General features: G+C 44.8%; 1 protein-coding gene across 2 annotated transcripts in view; it reads left to right on the forward strand.

Moving 5' to 3' along the window:
- Creb5 (cAMP responsive element binding protein 5) overlaps positions 1-27,261 on the forward strand; it is a 393,781-nt gene that overhangs the window by 295,380 nt on the left and 71,140 nt on the right. For both annotated transcript variants that reach the window (XM_075955284.1, XM_075955285.1), the window contains 2 exons: positions 2,036-2,162; positions 8,214-8,324. In XM_075955284.1, the coding sequence (XP_075811399.1) occupies positions 2,036-2,162; positions 8,214-8,324 (238 nt within the window). The remainder of the gene's footprint in view (positions 1-2,035; positions 2,163-8,213; positions 8,325-27,261) is intronic.

The following is a 27,261-nucleotide window of genomic DNA, read 5'->3' on the forward strand; positions in this document are numbered from 1 at the left end:
TAATGTGAGTATCTGATATGCAGAATAGTCTTTGGTGACCCTGTGAAAGGGTCATTCAGTCCCCAAAGGGATTACCACCCACTGGTTTAGAACTGTTGTCCTGTAGTGTTTGGGGGCAGCTAGACCCCCAAAGCCTGATGAAACCATGGAAGCCCAAGGACATTCACACCTAATCTAGTCCCCGGGGTAGGGTCTACCCTGCAGAGGTCCACAGGGCACATGTTAAGAAATAGCCTTAGTGATCTATTTGAAAATCCTCAGTCCATTGCTGTAAGCTTCCTATGCTAGCCTACTTCGGTTTCTTCTCATACCCTATTAGTGCAGCCCTGCACATCCGTGCAACCTCCGTGCTGTGCTTTGTCTGTCTTTGTCTTCATATGTCTACCTCCCTGTGCATTTCCGTCTTGACTAACTCCTGACTAATCTTTCCAGGGCACCCGCAACTGTGACAAACCGCTATAGTTTCAAAGAGAGCTCTCGGGCAAAAACAGTGGAAAACTTAATCTTCTTTGGAATTTTAACAGCCATGCGAAGGAAGAGCCTGCTGGCACCCTTGTCCCATCTCGGCCCCCGATTCTCCCTGCGTCACTAAGTCACCAGAACTCTGTGGAAGAGTAGCTGCTTCCGCTGCTCGGCTGTGACGCTAAATGGAGCTGTCGCATCCTGATGGTTCCACACAGTGCCTTGGTGCTGTGATGGGATTCTGGACTGGGTGTGGCACTCTGTTGAGGCTCTCGTGGTACCATGATGTTCTCCCAAGGCTCCAGACAGTGCCATGTACTCTGCCGGGCCTTTGGACAGGTTCATGGGGGCTCGCTGGACTGTGCTGCCCTGCTGGGCCAGGATGCCCGGGTTAAACTCTAGCCAAAGCCTTGTGCTGTCCTGGAGCTGTGGAGGGACCGGGGTTCTCCATGTTGAAGGAAGGCTGTGGCCTACACAACACCCCTTTAACTGTAGCCTCACGCAGTTTTTGGCAGAAGGAATCACATGTTTTATTATCTCTAGAAAACCCACCGGTTCTGGAAATGGGAATATAGGATTAAAGGATTGAACGTAGAAGACTCAGGGCCTTTTCTGTTTGCCATTTACTTTAATTTCGTGACTTGATGTCTATCCAGCTCCAGAGAGCAGACGTACGAGGAGATTGCCACAAGGTCACTTGTTTGCTATTTTTAATAAACACAAATAACTCCCTTTTCCCCTCAGCTCCACATTCCTTGGCTCATTAAATCAATTTCAGGTTCTTAATTTTTTTTTTTTTTTTTGGCAAGTTGAAGTGAAATTTTCAAACTATGCACTCCCCTGGGAAATGCTGACTCGAATCCTGCGTATCAGGTCCAAATCAGTTTCTGTCAAACAGCCTAACACCTCACATTATTATGAAATGAGAGATTGGTAATAGGGGGCTGAACTCTGGACTTCTCTAAGAAAGGCTGTGTTCAGTGCCAAGCCCCGTGGTCCAGCTGCATTTGTTTGTGCCCTAACTTTGTTTTTTTCCACTCATAGTAGAACTACAAAAAAAAAAAAAGTCAAAAGTATTTCTGCCAGGAACACATGAATGGAGCTTGCTCTGTTACTGTGGAATAATGAACTTGGACCTGGAGCAAAGTCAGGCAGGCTTCAGGGCAAAGGCGTGTGCTAAAATACCAGTGTACCCAGATCCTCAACACTAAGACACTCCAGAGGCTGAGCCCGGAATAAACTGGGCAGTCTGCTACAGAGTTTCTTGCTTAGAAGCAGAGGCCATTGGAGACACACCAGCATGTTTCCACTGAACATCAGTTAGATAACGGGTCAGGAAATGAAGTAGAATTTGATGTATTAACTAGGAAGCAGCAAAGGAAACCAGGCATGTATTTTATGTGTTATTATTTCCCTAATATCCTCAATTATGTGGCTCTCCCATCAGAGGATCTGATCTGTTTGCCTGTGATGTTGGTGTCCCCGTTGGTTTTGGATGCTGGGTAACAGACCCAGGCCATCAGGAATAATGTGTTGTTTTTGTTTTTTGTTTTTTGTTTCTCTTTGTCCCCAGGCCTGTCCCAGGCTCTCTATCATCTCTGCTCCATCTCCACAACAGACAGAGGCAGCCCATGCCGGCCTCCATGCCTGGGACCCTGCCCAACCCCACCATGCCAGGATCTTCTGCCGTCTTGATGCCCGTAAGCATTTTTGAGTGGGGGGAGCTTATAGTGATTCCCCATTAGTACTGAGGCTCTGGAGAGAAAAGTAGATGCTGAGATCTGAGCTTCCGGGGAAGAAGGCAGTGGCCTCTGAGTGCGTTGGAGCTGTGGGTCAAATTGCACATTGTAGTCAGGTGCCCACCCATAGGCCTCTCTGGTCTTTGGGGGCTTTTCTGCGAAAACAGCTATTCCACCTGTCGGTGGCAAGTGGGCCCACCACACCCAAGGAATTTGATTTGTTCAGAAAGATATTGTTTTATAGCCATAGTCAGCCCTCTACCTCTACACTCACTATTCAGCTGACCTTAACTGAAAATATTGTTTTAAAATGCATATTTCCTGAATACCTACAGACTTTTCTGCTTGTTATTATTCCTCGAACTTGGTTTAGCAACTTTTTACAGAGCGTTGTTATTGTATTAGGTAGTACAATATAATACAGAATAAATGGGAGAGATATGCAGATTATATGCAAATTGTGCACAAGGGACTTAAGCAGTCCCAGTTTTGGGTACCAAGGCAGAAGCTGGTGTTCTAGTGCTAATTTCCAAGGATACCAAGGGATGACTGCAGTTCTGCATCCTCATCATGAATCAGGGGCATCCAATGGATAGTGATGGTTCTAGACAGAGCCCAGGGCACTGATGAAATGATCACATGTGTTAGCTGGTAATCTGTATTCGTGCACATCACGTTCTATAAACGGTAGCAGTTTCCAAGCGCTTTGTCAGCACACGAAACGGCCCTGTAAGGAGGTCTGTAGTGGTCCCCATCTTTTGAAAGAAGGAAGTTAGGTCAGTGACTTGTTCATCCGAGAAGCAGAGATCTGGATTCTGAACTCAGGAATCCTGGCTCCAAAGTCTGGTCTTTCAACTACCAAGTGATGGGCGCATTCTCTTTTCCTTCTCAGCACATCACTGAGGGACATACTTGTATACTGGTTGTCACAGATGAGAAAGTGGGGACTCCCAGGGTTCTGCCTCCTGGCTAAGGGTATACATCTGGTGGGTGATAGTCAAGATCTAAATCTAAGAGTCTGACTCCTGACTTGTTGTTGATTTTTATTTGAAATAGGGTCTCACTGTGCAGCTCAGGTTGGCCTTGAGCTCTCGTCTCGACTCTTGGTGCTGGGTCACAAGGCATGTGCATTGCACCTGACCTCAAGAGTTTCCACACTCAGCATGTTCTATGCATGTTCTATATACTGCTTCCCTTCTGCATGGGGAGATGGAGGGGAGCAGAAGAAGACTTGCTTTCTTCTAGGACTCTCTCCCTTTCCACCTGCCTCACTGTTCCTCACGCTAAGCTTTAATGAACAGGACCACAGGAACTCTTGAAAGCCCTAGAAGCAGTCTGACAACCCAGTTAGCAACCCTCCCACAACACACTGAGCATGACCCTTTGTAGCATCTTAGGGTGTCGTCAACCGGATTGTGCCACTTTGTGCTCATGGTAACCCCAAGGGGATTCGGTCCCTGCAATTTCTGAAAAGTTCACTTTTGGGTGAAGAGCTAGAGGGTAAGCAGTTGAAGGCTTAAGGTCGAAATCAACACCGTGTGTGAGTGAAGATTGTGAGTGCAACCCAGATCTCAGTTCACATCAAGCTGCTCAGATTATCTCCTATTGAGCCATTGGCTCGGTTAGTGGGGTAGGCTGAGGAACAGAAAAGATCGTGTGAACTGAGTTCAGACAAATGGACCTGCCCACTACAGGTCCAGGCTGAAAGCCCTTCATAAACTCTAGCTAGAGGATAGATGGAAGGTCTGGTTATTTGCCCTGGACTGGTTGACCGAGGAGAACAGCACTATTAATACAGAAATTCCTGCTTTCGTTCAGTTCAAATTTCATGAAGACTTTGACCACAGGCTGTCCTCACTCAGCTGCTACGTCCCACTTGCCCAAAGTAATTTTCTTCTCAGTATTTTCAAACAATACCTAGAAAAAATGCCACTCCAGAGATCCTTTGCTTCTATGTAGTTAAGCTGTCATTTCCAGGATGAGAAGGGAGCTGAAAACCCCGAAAATCTAGCACCCCTCTTTCTACTTTATCCTATCCTGGCTTGACCCACTGAGAATGCTTTAGGATAGAAAGAAGCAGAAGATTCAGGTGAATGGTCAAGAACCAATGTAAACAAAAAGCCAGGAGCATGGCCTCCGCAAAAGTTCCCAAACCATAGTCCATGGCGGAATACAGCTGTCCTGGCAGCAGGTGTCTTGCAGAGCAGTGATGAACAGTAAGGGTGGGAGGGTCATCTTGCCCCTCAGGGCAATAGTAGGCAATGTCTGGAGAGAGTGTTGGTGTCATAACAGGAATGGAGTGCCAAGTATGGTCAGTGTTTGGTGGAGAGGAGCTAAGGATACTGTCAAGTGTCTCACAATATACAGAACACTCCGACAACACAGAAGTGTTTGACTCAAAGTATCAATAGTGCCGTGCTTCGGGAATGCCGAAGTCATTCATGAAAATCGAATTAAAACGTCAAAGAAATATTCCCAGAATCCCCAGACCCTTGAAATCCAGGTTCTTTTCTTCCTTAGTCATATTAGCAGCTCCTGTGCTGTGACTCTGTCTTCTGGACTGTCAGTCAAGGGTGCTCCTTCCCTGAGAGTCCCTGCCTTGGGAGATCTTGAGGACCCGGGCATCCAAATTGAAATTAGGTGAAGGTGGGATTCTTAATTGTTTCACGATGGCATGCTTCCAGGCCTCACCCTTCGCAAAAGCTAGATCCAAAGTACATGACCAATCTGTCTGCCTGTCTGTCTATTTATCTGTCTAGCTAGCTATCTATCTACCTACTTATCTATGTACTTATCTATCTATCTATCTACCTACCTACCTACCTACTTATCTATGTACTTATCTATCTATCTATCTATCTATCTATCTATCTATCTATCTATCTATCTATCTATCTATCTACCTACCTACTTATCTATGTACTTATCTATCTATCTATCTACCTACTTATCTATGTACTTATCTGTCTATCTATCTATCTATCTATCTATCTATCTATCTATCTATCTATCTACTTATCTATCTACTTATCTATCTATCTATCTATCTATCTATCTATCTACTTATATATCTATCTATCTACTTATATATCTATCTATCTACTTATCTATCTACTTATCTATCTATCTACCTACTTATCTATCTATTTATCTATCTACTTATCTATCTATCTATCTATCTATCTATCTATCTATCTATCTATTATCTATCTATTCATTCTTTCATTCATGCTGCACACTTCCTGTGCGCCAGAAACTGCTAGATGCTAAGGCTCCACCAGGGAGTACAAGGCAGGTGCTGCCTTCAAGGACTTCCCAAGTAGTGATTTCTTATTATCTTGAAAGTCAAATGGCTCCACAATTTAGGGAAATGGGCACCCATTTATCACTATAAGAGCTTCCTAACCTGTGGATACTCCAGGTCTTGCTTTCCAGAGTGAAAAGAGAGGGAATCCCTCATATGGGTGCTTTTGTGCAACTGGAGATGGGAACCCAGGCCTCGTCATGTTTAGGGGGCTCTCTACCACTGAGCAACACCTTAACCCTTGCTGAGTCATTTAGTCACAGTGGTAAAACGCTGTGGGGCATTCAGCAAGGCCATTCTGTTCCTGTCAGCTCTCTGAAGTCAGGCTGTGGTGCAGGCAGGCCACTGGCCCAGCAAATCTCCAGGTGCTTGCTGTCAGGTGACGCTTGCTCACACTCTACCTGATGATAGTCAGCAAGATGGAGAACCCAGGCTTTCCTTTTAACAGATGCAGAAGACAGCCTGGTCAGAGCCAGCGTTTTGTGTAACAGAGCAGTAACAATCAGACAACTACTTAAAAAAATGAGCAAGATTGTTGACTTCTTGCCAGGAAGTTGCAGGCAGGCTGCTCTCACCCCTGTGTAGATGGAATATTTCATCCTTCTAGGATTGGAAGGCAACGCTCACCTGGGCTTTGATTTCCCTCCCTAAAAGATCCTCATTAGAATAAAGGGCCTAAGGCAGCTCCATTCCTCTGATTGCTTGGCCTCTGGGGGCAAAAGGTCTAAGTGAAGGTGCATTTCCTGAATTCTTCACAACTTAATTAGAGCCTGCGAGAATGTTCTTAATGATACTCAACTCGAGAGCTCTTAAAACAGGTTAAATGGTAAATTTTATGTTAAGTATATTTAATCACAACTCAAATGATTTAAAAGTAGAATACCCACGCTGCCTAGGGAATTAGCACACATGGGGATGGGTGTTTTATTTTGCTGAATTGTCAAGGCCTCAAGAAGTTGGCCTTCATTAACTTCTCTTGACACCGTTCCCCACACCCCTGCTGGATAACAGGGCAGCTGATCCAGGCTAAGCGAAAACTCGTATCCACCTTAGAAGAAAGCTTTCAGCTGGCATCACCCGACTGCTCAAAAGAGCATACTAACTGGGTGCCTCTGCCAGGGTCAATACCAAAGGAAACACAGCCACTGAAGCTCAGCCACCTGAGCGGCCTTTCCAAGACCATCCCACTCAGACCGCTCTCAAACTTGCCCCGGAGTGGGCGGGGAGCTTCCGCACTCCACCTTGACCTTCATGGATAAGAAACTCTCTACTTTCCAAAATCACGTAGGCTAAGTTAGGAGAATGGGGAACCCCCAAATTTCTAAGCACATCTCTGCCCTTTGGGAGAAATACACTGAAGCATCACTGTGTCCCTAGCAGGCAGCCTGATTATTTCCTGTGTGATAGAGGTGTATTTGGTTTCATTCTTCTTTAAAAAGTACTATTTTTCTCCTTAACACACAATATTACTGACCATATGCATCCTTTCTGTACTGACACAGAAATTACAAGCTATGCAAGTTGATTAATCTGTAAATTCAAAATCTGAAACCTTTTGGGGGCAAGGAACACTAAGACTTAGTATATTAAGTAGAGATTGTATATATAAGCAGTACATGAAATATTAATGTGTTTCATGTTTAGAAATCGATTCCATCCCCTGAATCATGTACATGTAAATGTTCCAAAATCCTAAAACATCTAAAATTGAGAAACGACGTCTATTCCAAAGGAGTTAGGTAAAGTGCCCTCATCATGTGATTGCCTATAGGATGCCCTGAAGATGCCGGCTCTCTGTTTATGGATTGCAGCGCTATTAATGGCAGGCAATGGTAGCCTAGCAAGAGGACACATACACTAAACTGTTCATCGTGATGTGTAATTCCCATCCCCCAGCTTCTTTCTTCCTCACAGAAAGCCTAGTCTGCTGTGGGGCCTCACACGAGAGCTGTGTGGACTCATGGCCAGGTTAAGGGTAGGAGATACTCTAGGGTCAATTAGTGTGTGTGTGTCAGGGCAGGGGACGGCGCTATGGTTCTTTTGTTTTGTTTTTGAGATGGAGTATTACTGTGTAGCTCAGGCTGGTCTAGAACTCCTGTCGCTTAGAGTGACCTCCAAGTCATGATCCTCCCACCTTTGCCCATCAAGTGCAAAGATAAAAGCTTTGCCATCTTGCCCTGGGCTCTGCTGACTATGTTAATGCCCTGTAAAGGCAGAGAGAGGCACTACAGGAGACAGAGTTGCTTTAATTTTCTTTTTCATCTTCCGAATAATTCATGTTTACTATATAAAAGTTCAGGTAAAATAATGCCCAAGGCATCCTAAGGTAACCATTTGGTACATTGTATAATCTTTTAACATTGTATGCATATATTATTCTTTATAGCAACAAAATTAAATATGACTGGAGATGGTTGAAGTGTGTAGCGAAGCAGAAACATTTGGTGGTTTTCTTTGGCAACGTCTGCCAGACCAGGCAGTTCCTCTTGGCATGGGGAATCTTCTAGGGAGCACACAGAACTGGGTGATTCTTTGATGTGCTCAGGTTCAAGATTCAAGAGAGCATTACTCCCTGCACCAAGCCTGTGGTTCCTCAGCTCTTCAGTGAAATCCTTAATGACCTCCCCGAACCCCAACCAAAGTGCAGCTATGTCTGTAGCCTCTGCGGCCCCCTCGTCTTCTAATTGTGTTACCTTCCTTTCTCGCAGATGGAGAGACAAATGTCGGTGAACTCCAGCATCATGGGCATGCAAGGCCCCAACCTCAGCAACCCCTGTGCTTCTCCCCAAGTCCAGCCAATGCATTCAGAAGCCAAGATGGTAAGAAAGAGCTTCCGTCATCTGTTCGTTACATTGCTTGTGATTGTGAGTTCTGGTCTGTTTCCAACCCTCAGTTAAGAGAGCGCTCCGTTCTTCATTCTGGTGAATAGGGATTTCTCTGGAAAGGCGATCGAGAGGTTGACTTGGTCTTCTAGATATTTGATATAGCTTTCCTGCCTCAGATAATCATTTCCCAAGCTAAGTTTTGGCATTTGGTGTTAAAGAAAGGGTGTTGAGAAATTTGGGGAAGTACATAGGAGTTAGGGTAGAATATGCCCCACTATTTTTTTTATTTGCTCATTGTGTGAAATAACAAAATATTGCACAACTCTATAACCTAGCTACATCTCTCAAGTCACTCTTCTCATCCAATGTCATAAAACAGACTTTCGATTCCTACATGTCCACAGTTATAGGAAAGCTGTATTATTATTATTATTATTATTATTTATTTTGCATAGCTCTTATATGTGATACTGGTTTGAAAGGATAGGAGTCTTCTTTTCCGGCCATCTGTGTGGCATGACCACACTTGACAACCTCCAGTGACCTTTAACCTCTGATGCTCAGGGGCAGTGTGGCCAGTCTTCCAAGATGGATCTGTGCGTCTATATTCTACTAGGTCTCAATAAAGGAGATTCTTGTCTCTCAGCCATGTAGAGTTGAGTTTCTGACACGGTCTAGCCGAGTTACAGGAAGCAGCCACTCTCTCTGAATATAGTTATATACCAACACCACAGTTCCCATTGGATGGCCGAAACGCCTTGCAACATGGCTCTTCTGTTCTTTCTCTTTTGTATCTGATGAGGGTGGTACTTTCTAGAAGTGGGTGTGTATCTTGTATGCTGGTTGGCAGCATTGATGGTGTGTGACAATTGGTGTGACGATACTGTGGGCCATTCTGAAAGTTATCTGTCATGTACGTGGGAGTGGAATCTGCCCTAATCCCTCCCCCAGCCTGCTTTGGGGAAACTAACCCATTTGACCTGTAATTTCTTGACCCCGAGAATCAACTGAACCCCAGTGCTGGCTCCCCTGGGCAAATGAAAACTGTGGTCGGGAAAGCTCTCTTTGCTCCACCACAGACCCTGTGATGTGCCAGATGGCACGGCGTCTGCAGCAAAGCTCGCTAAGTCTTTTTGGAATCGGCAAATATTTTTCAACTCACGCCCCACAGAGCCAAACCAAATACTTGCTGGCAAAATAAAGTTCAAACTGGCATCTGTTTTGGAGACCAAAGCAATGCCATCTACCGCCCCCTCCTTTTTAAAGGAAAATAAAAATGAACTATAAAGGTGCTTAAGAAGAAACAAAATTAAACTATTCGTACGTGTATGAATAAATGTGTCTGGCGTCTTCTGTCCCCAGCTAAAGGATCCTGCAGTCTTCTTACTTGCTATGAGATCAGTGTCCTTCTTTCAGACCAACTAGAGATGGGATGTAAAATATGATTTCAAACCATGCATCCCTGACAATTGATTTTCGCTGGGTCTTAATGTCACTCTTCAACTAAAAAGAAAAAATCCCACCTCTTTTCTCACTGCCAAATAAGGACAATGCTTCCAAAGGTGACACAGGTCTATGGTTATTTATTCGCATGAACTGAATCACGTGATATGGCTAATTAGTTGTGAGTAATGTTAGCTGGGAACCAACGAGACTTGGTCTGTTCTTAAGAGAACGGTTGTTACCCCACAAACGCTCCCTGACTTCAAGGCCCGGAGTGAGCACGCCACTCTGCTGATTCATGTTCTGAGTGAATAAACCTTTCCAGGCTGGTGAGATCTGGACTCATGAGCTGGATCTCAGCCTCAGTGCCTGGGAAGCGTGGCTTTTCTCTTGGCTCCCAGTGGTTACCTCTGTTGCCCCTGTTACGACCAATACATTATTCCAAAGGGGAAAACAGCAGCGTTGGCCGCTAGCATTTGGAAGAATAGCATCCACTGTGCAATAGCAGCTCAGAGAAGTGTCAGGTGGGCTTCACCACATCAGTCGGCATTTCTGTCCTGACTCCGCTCGCTTTGCTGATGATGGCTCACTTGGCTACTGCCATCTCTTAGCCATACAGTATTTTCTACTAGCTTCGGGGCTGCACAGATGAAAAGACTTTAGGAAATACCAAGCAGTAAGAAAAAAAAAAGTCTTCCACGATTTTAATGTCAGATAGAGCCTCCCCAGGTTTCTCTGAACTACGGGCTTTGTTGTTCTTTGCCTAATTTTCTTCCTGTGTGAGACTGGAATGGATTCCAGATTTCAATGGAGACTCTTGTTTCACTGTTTTCAAGGACTTTTCCTAAGGTCACCCGGGGGCCTTTGTGATGCTTGTCCTCCACAGGGTGTGTTCTCAGAGAACACTAGCAACCAGCTACAAGGAGGAGCTGCCCTTGCCTCAGCCCTGCAGCCCGACTCTCCCCAGGGCTGCTGTGTCAGAGGGCTCCTTTCAGATTCCCCAGAAGCTCCTGACAAAAGCCACCAACCTGAGTTTGGAGGTGGACAAAATTTCAAGGTGGGGCTTATTTCAATGCATGACTTGGCTAGAGGCTCGCTGACCGGGAATTGCCCTTTAGAATGTGTCTGCTTCCCTTGCCGGACATCATCCCTTCTCTGCTGAGAGAGAAACCTGGGGTTCTTACCAGACTCAGAAGTGCACTAATCTGGGACCTCTTAGCTAAGGAGCATGTATGCTCATCTTTGATTTATTGTGCCTACCTTTATTGTAGTGCTGACTGGTTATCGGTTAAAGGTTGCATAGATTCTTAGCTGGTGCTGAGCTGGCTGTACAGCTATACACATATTGGCTTCCACTCGGGGCTCATGAACAGACTGAAGTCACTGTCCCCAGGGAGGGACAGGCTTTCTCTGTATAGTCCTGGTTGTCCTGGAACTCAGTCTATAGCCCAGGCTGACCTCGAACTCAGAGATCTGCCTGCCTCTGCCTCCTGAGTTCTGAGATTAAAGGCGTGTACCACCACCACCCAGCCTTTTTTTTTTAATGTGCGTATGGGAATTTTTGCCTGAGTGTATGTCTGTGTATCTACCATTGAATCAGAAGAGGGTATTGGATACCCTAGAGCTGAAGTTAGGTGCAGTTGTGAGCTGCCCTGTAAGTTGCTGGGAATCAAACCTTGGACCTTTGTAAAAGGAGCAAGTACTCTTAACCACCAAGTCATATCTCTAGACGTGCCTCCCCCTCCCCCGCTGCCGCCTTTCCATCTTTCTAACTACCCTAAATTGTAAGATCTTCCTCAGATTCTGGGTTCTAGATTAGGTGACTCCCACAGTGTAGATGCTCGTTCAGATGAGTCGTGGCATAGGATAGACCGTTCTCTAAGGTTCTGACTGCTCTGCTGTTTTTACCTTCAGTTTCAAAAGGTCCGTGAAGGCTGGAGAACATTGCTTCTAAGAGAAAAGCAGTGTATGGCTGTGTCTGACTCTGTCCCCAGAAAGCACATGACAGAAATATTGCCCCTACTTGTTAGCCAAATGAAGAGATGTTTAAAAACTGGCTGAATGACATTATTTAACAAAACTAGTCTCCAGCTTCAATGACAAAGATTTTTTGTTTTAATTTGTTTGACAGCTAGTCTCATGTAGCTAGCCAGCTGGCCTCAGGTTCTCTAGGTAGCCTGGGTAGCCAGGGAGATGACCTTAAAGTTTGGGACTTCCTGTCTCCATTCACCCGAATACTAGGATTATAGATGGGTACCACCGTACCTGATTTATACCATGCTGGGAATTAAACACAGGCCTTCGTGTATGCTATATAAATGCCACAACTCAGTGACAAAGCTTTTGATTATGACACCAAATTTGAGGTTAAAAACATGACAGAGCTAGAGGTGTCAGTACCGTGGATGAAATCATTCTTTTTTCATGTGCATTAATATGCAGATGGTGGGGGCAAAGTTAGTTTAAACCTCCAGATCAACATGACAGAGTTAGAATGTCCCCATCCATCCATCAAGAGCGTGGTAGACTCCCTCACTGGTCCAGCTCTGCCGTTGCCTCTTCACCAACACATCTTGTCTCCACTTTTCACAGCTTATACATACCTCTCCTCTCCCTCACATGATTGGCTGGCAGCTCCTCAAAGAGAATCTCTGAACCATGGAGGCTTCTGGTACTGTAAAAGGTCCATGAATGAAAAGTGAATTTAACTAGGCTCTATCAAGTGTGTTTTAAACCATGCAAGAAACCAATGCTACTAAGGAGATGGGTGAGATGGAGCTGGTAGAAAATACGGGTAGGGCTGAGAAGGAGCGTATAAAACTAGATCGATTCTGGCTAAGAGAGAAACTGGTGAAGAATAGCCGGTGACATTTCATTTTATTTTGGAAGATAGCTCAACATGCCCATCATGTTTTTCCTGGAGAGAAAAGCAGTACATTTGTCCTTTAGAAAACAGAAGCTGGAATGTCATTCCTCTCCTAGGAACTGAAGGCAATCAATAGCCAACGATGTTTCTTCCACTTCGATGGCCTGGTCATGCTTGATTTCCGTCTTTCAGATGAAGTCATTAAGATTGTCAATACTTCATCTCTAGGGGTGTTGGCAGCTAATTGAATAAATGCTTGAATATGTGCGCGTGTGGATGAACACAGAAATAGAAGACTGGAGGGGTAAGACCTTTAGGGGATGGGGGCACAATGATTGGCTCTTTCCTCGAGCAAGGAGACCACACCATCAAAAGGGAGACCCAGTCATCACTAAAGAACAAGGCAGGGAGGGCTCCACTCTGGGGCCTTCATTTTTCAACCCGGATTGTGCTCGTGGTGCCCGGCGCCACGGATAAATCACCAGCACTGCTGCGGATGGCTACTGGCTTCCCCACCGCCGACTGCAGACAGAATTAGGGGGGTATCGTGAGCAAGCCTTGGTTAAACACTCACTTTGTTTTGAATGTCAACCTGGGTGTGTTTCTGTTTGCCTTTCCCCTCCCTAATTATCAAGTGGGATGACTGGCCGCCCCGTGGTGCCCCTTGACCACCCACTGTCCCACAGATAAATCACAGGCAGACCCGGCTCTCTCTGGAGCTGCCGGGAGAGTTCATGGCCATGAAAAACCATCTCTGGTAACATCTCTCTGGCACACCCCCGCCGGGCAGCTCTTCGGTTGCGGGTTGCGTTTGCCTGTTGACTTTAGCCAACCCCAGCACCATTTCCTAAAGTAAAGGCATGAAAGGGAGTAGATGACACCCTGTCTGAGCGCAGAAGCTTTGGCTGGGCAGGAAGTGCTGCTGACTTGAAGGAAGTTCTCATTAACTTTTGAGTCAGGCTAGTGGCCGTGCATCCCTGCAGCTAGTAATCAAAACACGATGATGGACCGGACTAAGTGACTATGTATATTTTCTCAGAACCCTCCTGCCTAGCTGCTCTGAAAACCACTGCCCAAGGAGCAGACTAATAGGAATTATGTAAGATTCCATGAGAATGTTTTTTTGCTAATATATCCAACGTGTCTCATTTTATAGGCAATTTGCCTCTTTCGAGCGCTGTGGTGGAAAACAGTAATTGTCAGCGTTAATTAGGCACTTATTTTGCATGCGGTGGGAAGGATGGGGAGCATGTTGTAATGTCTTCGCATTTAACCCTTCAACAGTCTGGTTAGTGTGAGTCTGAGAGGTTTGGTAAGCTAGGCCGCCGACAGAATATGGTACTGGCCTAGGAGCCCGTGATGCTGGCCTTGTCTGTGTAGAACCGTTTACAAACTGCAGGGTGTTCTCAAAGGTATGATATCATTGGAATCTCCCAGCAACCCTGAAAAGTCCTTATGTTACAGACGAAGAGTTTAAGGGACCTTTCCAGTGGCATACCACAGGACCTGTTCAGGTACCGTCACAGGCCAGGGTTCGGGTCTTCTTTGGTTTTGCTTTCTCCCAGCTATTTCATGCTATCCCTTGTTTTCCTGTGACAACTTCTCTGAAGAAAAAAAAAAGCAAGCCTTCATTATAACAGAGCATGGTGGTAGAAACCGGGATGAAGCTTAGGCTCAGCAATTGCTTAGCTTACACCTGTTCAATTCTGCAAACCTCTCTAAATCAGGAGAAGAGGCTTCTGCGTTGTTCTCCGTTGTTCTGCGTAGCCCAGACAAGGCTGGACCTTATTATCTACTGGTATTAAAGAAGTAAACTGTGACTGCCTGAGAGCCAAAAGCTCCTTTCTATTGGCTGAGAGCAGGGCCTCATCTCCCTATGATACAGTGGGGAGAGTGTGCAGGGGTGCATCCTGTCACTTGTCAAATCAAATGTAAACGCCTGGATTCTGAGGCCATTGATAACTCCACAGTGACAGAATGCGTTCCTATAGCGTTTGTTCCCCGTGGGTCAGACTCCCCGACCTGCTCTTGAGAAGAAGAATTAGAAATTACAAACATATTCCTGAGCAGGACGGGGCTTGGGAATATGTTAGGAAAAGCCTTCCCTTGGAGAAACAAAGTTCTGGGGTTCAAGTCTCTAGCTTGTCTAAGGTCACAAACTGTCATAAGAGAAAAGCTTGGCCGGGATTCCTTATTTCCAAGTTGAATGAAGCCCCCTCTCTGTGGACCAGTCTGGAGCTGTCAAGACAAGCCAGCTGCTGGCTACGGGTAGGACACTTTCCGAGGTGCCCTTAACTTGGAGTGCTTGCTATGGAAGGTGATGGTGTTAAGGACATGGCAAGTGGAGAGGCAGTGCTTCCCTCCCATGCTGCTGGGAAACAAAAGAAGGCATCTCATGTCCTGATGGTGAGATTGGTAGAGAAGACCTGGGGCTGTCAGGTTATCCCAACTCCCTAGCCAGCCTAGGAAGCAGTGGCAGACATTTTATCTCTTGACATTTGGTATAAATTGCCTAGGTTTTGCCATTTCCCCATGTCTCCGTCATGTTTTCTCAGGCTTCTGTGGATCTAGCGTGGTCTTTGGAGTTCTGGACTGTGTTGGGTACAGACTGTGTCTGCTGGAGCATGCAGGCATGTTGAAAAAGCTAAATTTAGCTCTGCATGGTGGCACACACTTGTTTCAGCACTAAAGGGGCCAAGACAGGAGTCTCCCCACAAATTAGAGGTCAGACTAGACTATATAGTGAGGTCCTGTCTCTGGAGAAAAAGAAATTTCAGGCCTGGAGAGCTGTTTCAGAGGTAAAGATCACTAACTGCTTTTCCAGAAGACTCAGACGTGAATCACAGCACCCACTGTGGCTCACAACTGTCTGTAGCTCTGGTTCTAGAGAATCTGACGCCCTCTTCTGCTTTCCATGGGCACCAGGCATGCAAACATTCATACTCAAAATCAAATAAGAAAAAAAAAAAACCCACCAAAACCCTCTCCCACAGATCCTTCTCTTTCCTGGCTCTCCCTGCACCCAGACATTCTCCCGGGACTCACTGCCTTCTGGGTTTTATTTCTTCGTTTTCTGCCAGTATCCGCCCTGGTTTGGTCACCATGACAATAGGTGAAATACAATCCCCATTGCTCATGGTCTCTTGTCATCCAGCCCAGCACGTGCATTGCTGGTTCTTGTTTTTGTATTAGTTTAATGTTCCTGGGCTCGAAGTCAGACGCATCTGGACAAGGAACGCACAGTCTAGCTGGGAACATTCCCCGTCAGAGCTTTCGGGCGTGTCTTCCCTGTGTATTTGTGTACGTGTGCACACACGTGTCTCCTTGTCTGCTCTGGAACATTGTGCGAACAAACTCTGCTTGTGTCCCAAAACTCAAGGGGAAGAGGGAAAATGGAGAAAATCTGCTTACCAGCCAGTTCTGCCCTGCAGAGATAGAGTTCAGTCTTTTATTCCTAGGAGTGGCTATAATTTACACTTCTTAGAGTTTGACCAGAACTACTAAAAATAAAATTTGCTTTGTACTTCGGTGTTTGTGTGTGTGTGTGTGTGTGTGTGTGTGTGTGTGTGTGTGTGTGTGCTAAAGGCAGAAGGACTGTCAGAGAATTCAGACTTAGGGGTGATTGAAGCTATGGTGTTGATTTTAAACATAATTTTCTTAATGAAGCAAAAGTCTTCACGTCCAAAACAACGGAATCCATTTTCTCCTCTGGTATCATTATAAAATTCTCTTTGTATCCCATTCATTTGGAAAACTAGTTGAAAGTCTGTGGTTTAGCTTCATCTTAGCATGAACTCAAGACATCACAAGGTTCTTGAAATTAAGTCCCACCGATATAGACCTAGGTCAAGTGAGTTCATTTCCAAACTCTCTCTCATCACTAGAGTGGAAGATGCTTGCACAACTGTGGCTTTGTGTACTCAGACAGGTAAATAAGAAACACGCTTACTTACTTACAGGACCTGAGGAGCAAAAAACACACAGGTAGAATTCCAGAGCCCGCAAAGTGCTTCACTTGCACTGTTTTGTGGGACATCCTTCCGTTGGCAATGCAGAGAAGCAAGCTGCATTGTGTTCCCTTAGCATGGTGTCCTTTGTGTCTACAGCCCCCTGGGTGTCTTCTTATCACACTCAGCTCAAGTGGACCATCTCTAAAAAGGCTTTTCAGCTGCCCAATAGGCAGAAGTCATGCCTTCTTTGAGGATGGACTCAGCTTGGCTCTCTCTTTTTCTAACTAAGATTGCACCCCCCTCCCCCAGCCACCCAACCCAGTACTGCCCTTTACCCTCCTCGAAAGCAAAGGCCAATTTGACTTTGTTCCAACTCCCTGGTTGGCTATCTTCCTGCACACAGTGGGTTCCTAGTAAGTATCGTTTAATAAAATGGAGGGGAATGTCTGATTAACTTCAAAGTATTACTGTGACCTAAGATGTCATCCAAGATGGAGGCTGCCTATTTGCTTGTTTATTTTATTTTCTAATTTTTAGGCAGAAGGCGGCCTTTTGACTTGAGTAATTGGCCCCTAAGTGGTAAACTTTCAGGGTCCCAGGTAAGCCTATGAAGGGAGATGTTTGGCATGTCTTTGCCACAACTCCCGGATATCTGCCAGAGTACCTGGGTTCTGTGAATCATAGCCAAGAGCAACACTGGCCAGAGAGGCCTGAGAGGCACCACCTATAGGTGAGGGCCCCGATGTTAAGTGCATTGCCTCTTTAGTACTGAAATCTCCTTAAGACAGAATTCAAGGGGGGAAAAAGCCACATGAATTCATAGACTGAAACATAACTTGAGTTATATTTAATATGTGGTAGCAAACTTCTGGAGACATGTTAAAATTAAATTTTCCTTTGTCTTGTTTTTCCTTTGTGTAAAATCGGCATCACATTGCGTAGTTAATAGTCTGCGTTTAAGGTTTTTATGTTAAGAGTGTTTTTTCCTTTCATCAAGTATCTCTCAAAAACACTTTAATATTTATATAATTTATACCATGGACATCACATAAAAATGGACAGTTCCATTAGTTTCATCTCACGCTATTTGGATTTTTCACCAGAAATAGTTCTTTGATCAGAAAAGTAAAACAAACAGCTACCCTGAAACTATTTAATTACCCCTTTGATTATTTCCTTAGGAGAGGGTCCCAGGATTGCAATTAATAGATCAAAAGGAATATAAAGTTTAAATACTATATGTGCTTGTCAAAGTTCTTAAAATTTATACCAAGTTCGATTCCTTCCTGTAATGCATGGGGACATGCCACATGCCTGCCTTACTGCCTTTAAGAAATATTAAGCATTATTATTTTTAAAACAAAATCATCAGTTTCCAGTCCCTTGATTAATGTCGGTCATCATTTTCTGGGTTTGTTCATTTGGCTTTCTTCTTGGCTAAACCTATGTACTTTGCATTCTCCCTTCCTTGCTCCCCCCTCTCTACCTGTGCTGGGGATTGAACTCAGGACCTTGCTGTGTTAGGCAAGCATCCTACCACTGAGATGAAACCTGCTATTCTATTTTCCAGCTCCCAGACACATTCTCTTCTATCTTCTTCCCTTTTTTTCCTTCCTTCCTGGCCCCTTTCCTGTCCCCTCTCTTCTTTGTTACAGGATTGTATGGACTAGGCTGGTCTTGAACTCTTAAACTCACGTGATTCTCTTTCTTCAGCCTCCCTAGTAGAAAAAAAACGTGATGTTCCTTACCTGGATTTGGTATTGGTATTCTGAGAAGTGGTGACAGAGAAATCGGCCTTGCCATGGCATTTTTCAAACTCTGATTAACCCTCATCCCTGCCTTACTTCGCTGCTTCCGTTCCATAAGACCAAATACACACCTTCGAATATGATTTTAGTAGGTTTTTTTTTCTCCTAAACATTTTGTTGGTTTTTACCTCGCTCTTTTTCTTGGAAGCCATGTTCTGTGGTTTGTTTGTTTGTTTGTTTTTTCTAATCTCTTTAAGCTTTCTGATTTTTATAGTTACTTAGACGATTTTCTGCAAAGCTCTTGGCTTCCTCGGTGTGGCTCTGCCTATCTTCTGTGCTTACCTCACCAAGCCCGCCTTCAGTGAAACCCTGGCCTCAGTAGCTTTGTGTTCATCTCCCTCACGATGACCTGAGTGGGATTAAAGAGCTACTCTCCCACACATCACAAGCCAATCTCTGGCCGCGTTCATTTCCCTCGTTACCATATGACCGTATGAATTTATACTAGCTAAACGTCACCATCATTCCCGGAGGGCGAAATGTTGCTGAATCTCCTCTCAAACAAAAACATTAAACAGGAAGCATGAGTAACTGAAGCCTCATGGGTGAGGTCGATTATTCTAAAGTTGAGTGAGTCCTCTGCTAACCTGGCTCCAGCCTCCTTTACCTGGTTGGCTCCTTGAAGGGAAAGATCTGAACACCTGCCATATACTTGGCACCAAATATCTATTCGTCTAATAAATGCACACATGTTATTAATATACCACCATATCAAATATGCACTGAATGTTAGTGATGGGACCTGTTACCATCTGTCTTCTGTGTGGTAAGGATTCAGTGGCACACTGCATGGAAAATACGTGAACCACATCTTTCCATGCGTTATGCTATTTAACCCTCTGACATAGCCCTCTCATTTGTACAGGCATATGACGTGATGGACAGAGGACAATGCCCCAAACCAGGTAGCCAGCACATGGCAGTCCAATGATCTGGGCTTCAGATATGGGCCTTAGAGGTGACCTTCTAATGGTGAATGTCTGCTCTAATGACCTCCAAACAGTGTGGGGATGGCATTGCAGAAGCACCAGGAGGCTAGGGGTGACAGTGGCCCAGCAGACTTAGTATTGAAGCAGTCACTTAGTGCCACGGCCCCTTTTTTTTGAACAGTGATCAGGAAACATGAGAGTCTTGAGGTATTTTTTTTGTCGACTGCGCTCTTCAAAGTTTGTGTGTGCATCGTTTCCTTGTACCCCACAACAAGTAGGGATTGGTAGGGACCACATTACAGCCATGGCTAGGATGGACTAGGCCAGAGAAGTTGAATTTTTATTTTTTTTTTTAAGATTTGAAATTCTCCCTTCCTGGAGTTTTTTTCAATTTTCAGAGTGTTTTCGAATTTCAAACATGCAATTGTTGTATGCTTAACTAGAATTTGGGGATAACTGATCTGAGTTCCTATTCATAGGAATGTAAAAATATCTTTGCCATTACCCATTTTAACGTTAAAATAAATTTAGGACCAAACCCAGGATCTTGTGCTTGCCTAAGTTCCCAACCTCTAAAGACTTGAAATCTTGAATGCTGAGTCAGAAAACACCAAGTTTCTGTGTCTTCAACAGTAAATCACGCTTGTCTTTTAGGGTCCAGGGGACATTTTCATACTGGCCATTAGGCTAGTCTCAGATAGGAAACATTGGTTATGCTGCAATTATGAGCAAAGTGGAGATATTTCTCTCTCTGAGAAGCAAGAAGCAACACTGGCCAGAGTTAGTGCTGCCTGGTTTAGATGTTTCACCCCCCCCCCTTTTTAAAAAAACATTCTGCATCTAGAACTTGGGGATAACCAATAACAGGGCTTCCTTTATGGGGTCATTTTGGAGGTTAAATGATATAATAGACTTAGCATATAGTAATTTATTTCTGCATATTTTTCCCTTGTCCTCCATCCTTGATTCAAAGGATTCTTTTCTGTTGCTGTTTTAATTTATGTTTCAAACATGCCTGTGTAAAATCTATAGTCTCCGAGAGCAGAAAGCTTGGGCTGTAGAGATAACATGACTTCCTTTCCATCTCTCAGCAAAGTTGTGAAGAAATTGGCCACAGAGTCTGGGTCCTAGCTCTAGCCACTCACCATGGTCCTTATGCAGACATGGAATAGGGGCCCATAAGGTTTACATAGCTGATATTTAGATTTTGCTGATAAATTGAAATGTGGAAAATAAATATGACTCAAATCTTTTCACATAGCTAAAGACTTGCTTCAGGAAACACTTTTAGGCAGAGTGTTTTCAAAGTTCAAACAGGCCATTCTTGTATGCTTAATCAGAATTTGGGAATAACTGATCTGAGTTCCTAATTGTATGAATGCAAAAATATCTATGCCGTTAAATATTTTAATGTTAAAATAAATGCAAAAGACAAGATTACACAGAAGACTAAAGGTTCACCAAGCAATCTGTGTTAAGTTCCATTGCTTAAGATAGACATTTACTGTGGCTGCATGAGCTGCTTTAAATTTTACAGATCCCTGAAATGTGTCTGTCTTTGAGACCGAGACTCACCTGCATACTCAACAAACATGAGTACCCCCATTCCAACTAGGGTGGCTTTCTTTCTAACATACTTAGAATCCTTCTTGGTTTAAATGAGATCTTCTCTTAGACTTGAAAACAGGTCTGGATGAATTGCTAGCAACAGAGACATTGGTCTCCAGTGCCTTGAACTCAGGTAGCTGTATCTTTAGGAAGTTGTCAAGAAGGCACTCCACTAGCAAACCCTTTGGAACAACTCTGATCACAGGACATAAAAGCTGGCTCTCTTCAAGCGATGAATGTGTTCAGCTGTTCTATCGAGCAGTGTGAGACACCTAAGAATACAGGATCACAGCAAAAGCATGCTCACTCTCTCCATCACTGCTGCAGACTCCATCTCCTGCGTATTGTCATGAAGAACAAGTCTGGGCAGAGCCATGGCTTAATGACCCAAGCTGTCTAAAAGCAAGTTGCTCCGAATTCCAGTTCGGCATAAAGCAGAGTGTGAGTTTGTAGGGAAAGATAAGTTAAAGGGCACTGTCAGCTCCTTGGGCAGCCAGTTGTCACATTGTTACCAGGATTGCCATAATTCATTTTGGTGCAACAGAGCTGTGTCATAGATGTGCTGTAAGGATATGTCTCCAGCAGTCTACGGAGTGATCAGTTCATGCCTTCATCCATCATTTTACCCTAAAGATCTCTATTGAGCACTTTCAATGTGCCATTTACACTTGGTCCTTGGAAACACATTGTATAGAACACTCACCTAGCGTGGGGGAGACCTTAAATTCAGTCCCAAATACCAGGGGAAATAAGAAGTGTATGAAGGCACACTGGAATTGGTGTGTGTGTGTGTTTTCAGGAAACGTTTGTTGTTGTCTTTGTATGGCAGGCTGTGGTTTTACACCAATGTATAAGGCACAACTTCAACCTTTAAATAACTTACATGCACTACTCTCAGAAGGCACGGCTTATTTACTTGAGTTTGTTACTTCAACTGTAAAGACGTGGGTATGGAGAGCGAGAACTGAGTCTTCAGGCCAGTTTACACTCTCGGTGAAACTGTTTCTGATGCAGTCTTGAGAATCTATTAGGATTCAGAAGGGAAGGTGGAATTAAACGCTTTACATTGTTTTTTTTTTTTACTTGAAGTTTTACCCAGCCGGTGCAGCTTTGGAGTCCAGCGAGCACGCAGAAGCTGAGCCTCTCCTACTGGCATATTCATGAATGTCTTTCTACTAAAACCTCTCTCTGTGCAGCAGGGAGCTGATTTGGCTCTGCCAACTTACAAGGGACAGCCTCCCTTCTAAATGGGGTTAGTGTGGATTAGTTCAGGGAACCGGAGCCAGGTCTTGTTTGCACCGGGTGACTGAAGAAAAGATTGGAAAGGGGGGAGTGTTTTGGATTATGCAAATCACCGGCTGATATGTAAGTTAGAAGCTCTAGAGATTATAAGGGCAGGGGTTTTTATTTTGTTGTTGTTGTTGTTGTTTTAATGTACCTACCTACCTACCAACTGGTCAGGTATCTAGCTCACATTTCTGGAATTGCAGGGTAGACAGCTTAGACAGATGCAGTGCCAGCGTTAGTAAGCAACCACAAACATGTGACGCTTATTTTCTGGGTTATAGAATTCAGATCTCTTTACAAGTCACCCCTGGCGTGTTACAGACTGGTTCCTAACTAGCAGAATCTGTCAACGACCACTTCCCTTTTCCCTGGTAGTTCAGTTCTGCTAGGAACGTCTGGCACTTAGATCTTGGGTACCCTGCAGCCTTGTGGTCTTCCATGGGTGCTGATGTTCCTTGTTTGAACACCAGCAACGTCAGACATCCTGCTGAAGGAGCGCTCTAAGTCATCCCGGGAAAGATGAACTCACTAATGAGAGCGGGCTCCTCGGTAAACAGCACAAGCAGCATGCAGGGAGCCCAGAGTACAGCAGGTCTTTTGAGATCCTGTGTGAGCGTGAGTGAAGTAGGAAGCAAAACAGTTTGCCGTACTTCCGTTGACAACCTCCTTTCAAAGGAATGCCTGAGGCTTACTTCTCCATCCTTTCCAGTAGAAAATTCTTCAATACCTGTAGCCTTTTGGAAGACCAAAGGGCAATAGGGAAGATGGCCTGAGTGCTGTGGGAGAGAAAGAAACGGTAATTGGCCATTGTTTTTTGATGTGGATTTCCTAAACTTCTAAATGTGAGTTACATGGAAATTTACTCGTGTAGAAGAAACCCAGTGGCTCCTCCCACGTTCCGCTTCTCAGCACCGTGAGCTCATATGCGCATCTTACCAGGTAACGTTAGGATTTTCACATGTTTGGCCTCTGAGCGCTTTCGACTTGATTACAAAATCTTGCGATACCTGGGAACTTGCTGGGGACGGAACACATTTCAAGTGGCTTCTCGGAGCTTCCCTCGGTCTTCCTGGTGGTTCTTCTACAAACAGCTCCGGGTAACATAGTTCCCAATTCTCACATACGTGGGTGGTGTTCCCACTGTGTGTTTAAAAGTCATTCAGCGCTCAAGAAACGCTTTTCCTCACAGGACTTGTCAGAGATAGTGACTTTCCCAGACCTGCTGCAAAAGCCCTTTCATCCCACAGTGTACCTGAGAGCTCCCTACATGCTGGCAGAAGAGTGGCACTGGGGGACCACAGTCCTCTTTCACCGTCCCCAGTCCCCAAGGACAGTGCTATTTGCTATGGTGGCTGCCACCTGGGCTTTGGGGTGGGGAAAAGAAAAGGTTTCTGTCTGAGGAGAATTTGGTCTCTGCAACCACCCTTGGTACACATAGCCTCTGAGACAGGGAAAGACGTACTATTTATTTGTAAACAGAGGCTTGTCTTTCCCACCACTTCTAAATAATCACTCAGGGGCTTAATATTAGTTACAAAATGCTTGGCTGAACAGCTCAGGCTTATTACTAATTCGCTTTTACTTCTAAATCAACCCATTCTTATTCATCGATGTTTTGCCACGTGTTTCGTGTCTTTCTTTACCTGTTCTCCAATATATCTTACTCCTCCTATGGCTGGCTGGCATCTCCCCAGCTCTACCTTTCTTTTTCCCTGTATTCAGTTTGGCTTTCCCACCTAGCTATATTCTGCCTTGCTATAGGCCAAAGCAGCTTTTATTATCAACCAATGAGAGCAACATATATTCACAGTGTACAGAACAGTTATCCCAGAGTGTGTATTTGTCGGATAAGATGCATTATTTCCTCATTTTGTGTTTGGGGTGCTGGGAATGGAACCCAGATCTGAGGCCTGCAAGTCAAACATGCTTCTCTACTGGGCTACACCCCAGCCAGAGATATTAAGACATCTCTGTTCTTCTGAGAGTAAGCATATCTTGAATTTTCTCTTCTGTTATCATTGTGAGGTCCATTATGGAAATTCAGCACTGTTCCTTGATTTACAGACTTTAGGTGTCACGATCATAAAGCAGCAGAAATCAATGTTCCTGGGATCCCATTCTAGCGAGAGCACATATCTCCTACTGTTTTAGGAAACTGACATTTTCATGGGCCTTAAAAATAGCCACAGTGAGCTGTTCTCACATTCAATTGACGTATTGTCACTTTCCAATGTCAGAACAATTGATTGGTTCTTTTCAGTGTCGAAACCAGAGAGATGAATCATGGCACTGGTCTACAGAATGATCAAGTCTACTGCTGTGAGGGCTGAGCTCACTGGGACAATTCTCTAGGCTTGCTTCACGCTCAAATAAGAGCAATTCTTCACCTTTTCCTCAACTTTAGCAATGCCACTGTGGTCTGGCTAACATTTTTTTTTGTACACCTGGAGGATGTATTTATAATCCCTGAGAACATATGTGATTCCCACCAACTCCCATACCCATACTGTGATGTGTTTGGGAATTTTCCAGCCGCTATAACATACTGTTGCTTTTTCTGCTGGGTTTTTCCTGTGTGGGAGTGGAGTGGGTGACAATGTCCCAAGAGGGAGAAAGATCGGATGAGGGGTGGGCATCAGAAAACTCGTGAGGATTGCTCTAAGAGAAGCACCACAGCTGTGTGGCTTAAACAACAGACTTTGTTGCTAAATGGCTGTGGCCGCATGAAGTTCAAGGTCTATGCATCCACAGGACTGGTTCATTTGGAGTGCTAAGGGGAGAAGCCTCTGTTGGAGGTTTTTCTCCTTGGTTTGTAGAGAACCATTCCCCCCCCCTTTTTTTTTACAAAGTCCTCCTCTGTGTGGTGTCTCTTCCTCCCCTTCTCCCCTCCCCTGCTCTTCCTCCCCACCTCCTCTTCTTCTTGTGATCCCATTTTAACCTTAAAAGTTCTATCTCCAAACGCAATCTTTCTTTGGGATATTGATATAATTAGGAGTTCAGCACACGCCTATGAATCTGAGCAGGAGGCAGACGAGAACACGAAGCTTGGAGAAGCTTCCAAAAGCAGATCTTTAAATCTAAAACTCCCAGCCAGGGGTTGGGGAAGGGGCTCAGGGGGTAAAGAAGCGCTCGCTGTGCAAGCAGGAGCAGTTGAGAATCACATCTATATAAGCTTGTTCTGGTGGATTGTGCTGGCTACCCCAGAGCTGGGCATCCAAGACAGGAGGATCTCTTAAGCTTGCCGGCCAGCCTGTTTAGCAAAATAAGTGAGTTAAAGAGCAAGACAACTCAGGCTTGTGCATAAGCACGCAAGGCTTTGTGTGCAAATAGGCATGCGTGTGTACGCACATGCACACACGCACGCACGCACGCATACACACACAAACCCTTCCAGCAATCTCTGGCCCCTGCTTTTTTTTTTTTTTTTCTTTTTCGAGACAGGGTTTCTCTGTAGCTTTGGAGCCTGTCCTGGCACTAGCTCTTGTAGACCAGGCTGGCCTTGAACTCACAGAGATCTGCCTGCCTCTACCTCCCGAGTGCTGGGATTAAAGGTGTGCACCACCACCACCCGGCCCTGCTTTCTTTTGTAAAATCAAGTCCTGCATTCCAGAGGGAGTTTTGCGGGAATCTGCGAAGCCCAGTTTTGCTGTGCTGGTCTTGCCAATGACCAGTTCTTTCTTGATCTATGCAGAGCTAAGGGATGGTCTGTTTCTGGATCTGGAGGGCAGGGGAGAGAGGTTTCAAGCACACACATTCAAAGCTGTTTTTCTCAGACAGGCACGACCACAGTGGCCCTGGGTGCATTTGGAAGACTCTGAGAAAAGGCGTCTCCTAGTCCTGCCCCATCCCCGCACACTACCCAAGAGGAAGTGCTATTATGGCGCAGTCAGACCTCTCGGCCATAGTTTGCCACACACCTAGGGCTCAGGTGTTCTTGGAAGGAGAGGCAGTGAGCGAGAGAGAGAGAGAGAGAGAGAGAGAGAGAGAGAGAGAGAGAGAGAGAGAGAATATGAATTTGGGTTCTGACCCACTGACTGGCCATTAGGTTAACTCTACATCCCTTACCCTAGGATGTTTGCCCTAACCTTGGATGTTTTCAACTTTGGAGAAGGCAATAATCCATAGAATAGTGGGAATCTGGAAAGAGTCTCTTTGCAATCAAGTCCATCGGCAGCTGCTCTCTGACTTACACATTCTGTTTGAGAAGCCTTCGGTTTCTAATGAAGCTTAATTGATTAGTTCTATTTGTACAAAGCTCAGGCCCTAATAAGCATGCTCCCACCGGTGCAGAGCTAAATAGTTTATGAGGTAATTTGTATTTTAATGTCTTTCCTAATGAGCCCTTTCAGTAATGAAACCCCCCTGAGAAAACTTTATTGCTTCATAGACATTTCTTAGGATACCAGGGCAGGAAGGCTGGGCAGGAAGCTCTCGGCTCTGGTGGAGAAAACAGTTTTCAGGTCAAAACAAATCATGGTCTTTGTTTTCTCAAAAAAAGTTCAAATATGACCTTATGCCTTGTTCTCTAAACTCTGGCCTCCACTGCCATTTTTCATACTAAAAATAAGACTTTCTTGTCTCTGTAATCCATGGCTTTGAAGAAAGCAAATCATACTAGAGTATCCCGTGTGTAATCTTATATGAGCAAGAAGGTGGTTGGAAAGGAAAAAGAGACATAAGTACTTACATCTGAACACACACACACATTCATGCACACCTGAAGTCTCTCTCTCTCTCTCTCTCTCTCTCTCTCTCTCTCTCTCTCTCTCTCTCACACACACACACACACACACACACACACACACACACACTTGGGGTCTCTCTCTCTCTCTCTCTCTCTCTCTCTCTCTCTCTCACACACACACACACACACACACACACACCACTTGCTATGTGACCCAACCTTCTCTGTGTTATATCCTAGCAGCCTCATTCATTTCTCCAATAGTTAATAAATGCACCAGTCACTCCTTATTACACCTAAAACCAAAAGAATTTATAACAAGGAAACACTTGAGATATGCGAAGTGGCTGAGAAAC

Source organism: Microtus pennsylvanicus, chromosome 21 (genome assembly GCF_037038515.1).
Source record: "Microtus pennsylvanicus isolate mMicPen1 chromosome 21, mMicPen1.hap1, whole genome shotgun sequence".
Classification (NCBI taxonomy): Eukaryota; Metazoa; Chordata; class Mammalia; order Rodentia; family Cricetidae; genus Microtus; species Microtus pennsylvanicus.